Source organism: Saimiri boliviensis, chromosome 6, assembly GCF_048565385.1.
Source record: "Saimiri boliviensis isolate mSaiBol1 chromosome 6, mSaiBol1.pri, whole genome shotgun sequence".
Lineage (NCBI taxonomy): Eukaryota > Metazoa > Chordata > Mammalia > Primates > Cebidae > Saimiri > Saimiri boliviensis.
In genome coordinates this window covers 73,401,919-73,407,333 of record NC_133454.1, presented here as the reverse complement: position 1 = coordinate 73,407,333, position 5,415 = coordinate 73,401,919, and the positions used below count along the sequence as shown (strand labels likewise).

The 5,415-nt window shown below is 52.4% G+C and overlaps 1 protein-coding gene across 1 annotated transcript; it reads left to right on the top strand.

The window, feature by feature from the left end:
• Positions 1-278: 278 nt before the first annotated feature.
• On the top strand, positions 279-5,139 carry LOC101027813 (folate receptor gamma-like). Its single transcript, XM_074400286.1, has 4 exons — positions 279-475; positions 3,594-3,774; positions 4,582-4,717; positions 4,820-5,139. Exons 1-4 carry the CDS (start codon positions 411-413, stop codon positions 5,062-5,064), a joined length of 627 nt encoding a protein of 208 aa, XP_074256387.1. The 5' UTR covers positions 279-410; the 3' UTR covers positions 5,065-5,139.
• Positions 5,140-5,415: the final 276 nt, after the last annotated feature.

Genomic DNA, 5,415 nt, shown 5'->3' with positions numbered 1-5,415 from the left:
GAAATCAAAAAAAGGAAGCCCACTGGGGTGCCAGCTTCCTCCATGATCACAGAGTGAGCTGGTGTCAGAGCCTGGACCTAGAGCTCTGTTGGGTGGGAAGCAGGAGGAGAGTGCTGCCTCCAGGCTGGGGAAGGGCTCCCTCTCACTGCTACCCAATCCACATTTTTTGGCTCAGCTGCCCTGTGGGGGATGCAGGGTGGGGAGGGCAGAGATCTGGGCCTGGGAGGGGGACAGTACACAATCTTGTGGCTGCTGCCTTTCCCTCAGGCCTTGTCCACCTCTGACTGTGGGTCTCTGGTAGGAATAGATGGACATGATCTAGCAGGTGACCCAACTGCTGCTTCTGGCTTTGGTGACCGCGGCGGGGAGCGCCCAGCCCAGGAGTGTGCGAGCCAGGACGGGCCTGCTCAATGTCTGCATGGACGCCAAGCACCACAAGGCACAGCCCGGCCCCGAGGACAACCTGTATGGCCAGGTGAGGATAAAGTGGGGTCTGCGGCGGGGGAGAGGCCTGCCTCTGACAGACAAACATGAACACGAGAGAGAAGCCAGCTATGGGAGGTGATGAAGGCAGGACGATGGCTGCTGTGATCCCGGAGGGCCTCCCCACCGGAGGCCACCAAATCTACGATAATAAAGAGACCACATACCTACCAGTCACTATGAGCCTATGACTCATATGCTTTCACTCGTGCCATGTTAGTGAATAAGCCCAAAGGGCAGGGTGGGTGCCTGGTAGTCTTCACTTATGCAAAAGAGGAAATAAGCTCACAGAGGGCGCAGGTGCAAGTGGGAACTGAGGAGAGGGATTGTCCATACTTTCCCAGGCTTAATTATGTGTCAGTCCACAGAGCTCAGCGGCACAGCAGAAGAGGAGCTGGGCCCCTCATGGTCATGGTGCAGCCAACACGTACAAACAGGCCAGCTTCCCACCCCCATTAGGTACTGAACAGACAGTGACCAATCGGATATGCTGGGGAGACTTCCCAGTGAAGAGGCCATTGGCCTTGGCCTGGGAAGATGAGTAAGAGTTTTCCGGGAGGAAAAAGCAGGAAAGGGCAGCCTGGCAGAGGACAGCATGCACTCAGGTCAGAGGGTGACGGCATGAGCAATGGCGGGTCCAGTGTGGCCAGAGCTGAGGGTGCCGATGCCCAAAAGGTAGGGAAGGGAAGGCCAGGGTCCCCATTCCACAGGTAAGGCCACTGGGGCAGCTCAGGGAGGGTGAGCTCGAATTTGAACTCCAGGCTCAGGAGACTGCCTTTATTTCATTCCTCTGGTCTCCTGCTCTGCTCCCCAAAAGTGTTCACATTCCCAGAGGGCTGGGGATGTGCCAGGGGGAGCCTGTGGCATGGACAGGATCTGAGGGCTAAGGTGAAGAGAGGACAGCTCGGAAGCCCTGTGACATTTGAGTCATTCCCAACATTCTATTTGCTTATTTTAAATTTGGGGTAAAATTTTAAAAACCGAAAAAACATAAATTTTGCATTTTAGCTGTCTTTATACGGTTCAGTGGCATTAAGTATGCTCATGTGGTTGTGCAGCCGTCACCACCATCCATCTCCTGACTTCTTCCTTTTTTTTTTTTGAGACAGACTCTTACTCTGTTGCCAGGTTGGAGTGCAGTGGTGTGACCTCAGCTCACTGCAACCTCTGCCTCCCGGTTCATGCAATTCCCCTGCCTCAGCCTCCCGAGTAGCCGGGACTACAGGCATGCACCACCACATCTAGCTAATTCTTTTTTTGTAATTTAGTAGAAAGAGGGTTTTACCATGTAGGCCAGGATGGTTTCCATCTCCTGATCTGTCATGATCTCCCTGCCTCGGCCTCCCAAAGTGCTGGGATTACAGAAGTGAGCCACTGCGCCTGGCTCTCCTGGCCTCTTTCATCCTCCAAAACTGAGACTGAAACTCTGTGCCCACCACTTCATGCTTTTCAGAACCTTCTAGAGTACCTCCTCTTTGCCAGGGAATGGTGCAGATATAGACCTTTAAGAGACACAGATGATTATAATTCTCAGGCCATGAGCTATATGAGAGTGATGATATTTGTAGAGCCCCTACTAAAGCCAGGAAGTTCTTTTCATTACATTCACTAACCTTTTCAGAGGCAGAAACTCCTGACTCTGACAGATAAGACCCATGTCTGCCAAACTCCAAGACCCATGATATGCAAGGGGTCTTGCAGGGAGACCAAGAGTTGGGACATGTAAGGAAACGCAAGTGTGAAGTCGGGCAGGCGGGAAAGCATGCTGTGTGTCAGCCGGCACCAGGTGTGGGCCAGGGTGTGGGAGATGGGTAGATCTGGCTCCAGTCCTATGTATTTCCTTACTGTTTCTCCTGGGTGCTTAGACCTGTCACACCTCCGCCATCATTTGACCCTAGGTGCGAGGGTTCAGCCCAGAAATTTCAAGCAATCTACTCATAATTTCTCAGGTTTCCTGAATCCTGGCCTAGAGTGATTTCCAAAGAGAAACTTCCACCATTTCCATTTGTCTTCCCTGCACTGAATTTATCTTTCTAGGATGGCCTTTCTCACATTTAGTCAAGTCTGAGTTCAGACCCATGTGCAGGCTACAGGTCTTCTGTTCCCTTACAACTCTCAGGATCTACCCGGAGTCTCCTCACCTGGACCTCCAGATCCTGGAAAAGCCAGACCAGCCCCTGACCTCAACCCTTCACCACAACCCTGGCCAGGTTCCTCTCCTCCCTGTCCTGAGTTAAACCTTAACCCCACTGTATACCACAGGTGTAGCTTTCTGAAACTCCGTAAAAATGAGGGTAAGCATTCATACTGGGTAGTTAAGAGGATAAAGTGCAAAATCCTCAGGGACTTTGCACCTATGGTTTTCTATACCTACAGTGTTCTTTCACAGCCCATCCACCCACTAAATCCATACTCTCCATGAGGCTAGAGATAGTACTTGTTTTGTTCATGGCAGTGTTCCTAGGACCTAGCACAGTGCCTGATGTATAATAAGCACTCAGTTAATATTGGCTAAATGCAAAATGAATAATATAAATAATCCGATAACGTGAAATAACTTTTTAAACCATTAAGAGCTGTACAAACAATAATTACTCTCCTAGACAGTGGATCCCCTCTATGACACTCCATTAAAAACCAATATTGGCCAGGTGTGACAGTTTACAACTGTAATCTTAGTACTTTGGGAAGCTGAGATGAGAGGATTGCTTGAGAATAGGAGTTTGAGACTAGCCTGGACAACACTGTGAGACCCTATCGCTACAGAAAGATCTTAAAAATAGCCAGGTGTGGTGACATGGGCCTGAATCCTGGCTACTTGAAAGGCTGAGGTGGGAGGATTGTTTAGCCCAGGAGGCTGAGGCCACAGCAAGCTAAGATCACACGATAGCACTCCAGCCTGTGCAACAAAGCAAGACCTATCTCAAATAAATAAATAAATACAGCCAAAACACATTAATATTATAATTGCCTCTGTCCCCAGATGGGGGCTCCTCAAGGGCCCTCCCCAGCAAGTGTTCCTCTGGATGACCTACCTGGGGCAGAGGATCCAGAATATGGAGGAGATGGCTGTGGTGGGGAGGATTTAGTCCTGTGTCTTCCCCACCCAGTGCAGTCCCTGGAGGAAGAATGCCTGCTGCACCGCCAACACCAGCCGGGGGCTGTACACCTCCCGCCTGTGCAACTTTAACTGGGAGCACTGCGGCAGGACGGAGCCCGCCTGCAAGCGCCACTTCATCCCGGACACCTGTCTCTGTGGGAGCTCACCCAACCTGGGGCCTGATCCGGCAGGTATGAGTGCCATTCCCACAAACATGACCCTCATGGCCAGGCGCAGTGGCTCACGCTGGCAATCCCAGCACTTTGGGAGGCCAAGGCATGCAGATCACATGGCTAAACCCTGTCTCTACTAAAATACAAAAATTGGCTGAGCTCGGCAGCAGGTGCCTGTAATACCAGTTACTCGGGAGGCTGAGGCAGGAGAATTGTTTGAACCTGGGAGGCAGAGGTTGTAACGAGCCGAGATTGTGCTACTGCACTCCACCCTGAGCGACAGAGTGAGACTCCATCAAAACAACAACAACATGCTGGGCGCGGTGGCTCAAGCCTGTAATCCCAGCACTTTGGGAGGCCGAGGCGGGTGGATCACAAGGTCAAGAGATCGAGACCATCTTGGTCAACATGGTGAAACCCCGTCTCTACTAAAAATACAAAAAATTAGCTGGGCATGGTGGTGCGTGCCTGTAATCCCAGCTACTCAGGAGGCTGAGGCAGGAGAATTGCCTGAACCCAGGAGGTGGAGGTTGCGGTGAGCCGAGATCGCGCCATTGCACTCCAGCCTGGGTAACAAGAGTGAAACTCCGCCTCAAAAACAACAACAACAACAACAACAACAAAAAAAAAAACCAAACAAATAAAAAAACCATGAACCTCAGCAGAGGGCAGAGCCTGCCAGCCACTTGCAGGGAGGGCTTGGTCCAGGAATTCGGGTCTGAGGGTGGTGGAGGCCCGGCCCCCTCCCACAGCTCTGGTCCCCTTCAAGGCTGCAGCTGCTGAGATACGTGGCTGACAGGAGCCTTCCCTCTCCTCCCCACCCAGGTCAACCAGAGCTGGCGCAAAGAGCGCATCCTGAACGTGCCCCTGTGCAAAGAGGACTGCGAGCGCTGGTGGGAGGACTGTCGCACCTCCTACACCTGCAAGAGCAACTGGCAAAAAGGCTGGAATTGGACCTCAGGTGAGGGCCGGGAGACCAGATGAGGAGTGGGAGTGGGGCTTTGGGGTTGGGAGGGGTGCGGTCTGGCCCAGCAGCTAAGGGTCTTATGTTTTCCTCCCTCAGGGATTAATGAGTGTCCGGCTGGGGCCGTCTGCCGCACCTTTGAGTCCTACTTCCCCACTCCAGCCGCCCTTTGTGAGGGCCTCTGGGGTCACTCCTACAAGGTCAGCGACTACGATGGAGGGAGTGGCCGCTGCATCCAGATGTGGTTTGACTCGGCCCAGGGCAACCCCAACGAGGAGGTGGCGAGGTTCTATGCTGCGGCCATGAAGGCTGGGGCCCCGTCCCGTGGGATTTTGGGACCGTGAACATTGGTTCCTGATCTAAGAAGGGTCCCCTGGGGTTCCTCCAACAACTCATTCTAATAGACAGATCCACGTGTGTCTTGTGTCTTGTAATTTGGGGACGAGTGGGTTGGAGGGACACAATCTTTTCCACTGATAGGCCCCAAATCGGACTGGAACTAGCCTGATGTCCATTAAGAAGTAGGGTGTAGAGGTTGAGCTAGAGTACAGGTTATGTATCCTTTAGTCTGGTTCTCCTGAGAGCCTCCCCCTCACACCAAGCTTGTCACCCCCACACTATACAGAGACAAAGGCAAAGGTGGAGGGAAAATGGATAGAAGCTGATGAATTATTGAGCTTCAGGTGGGGAAGACA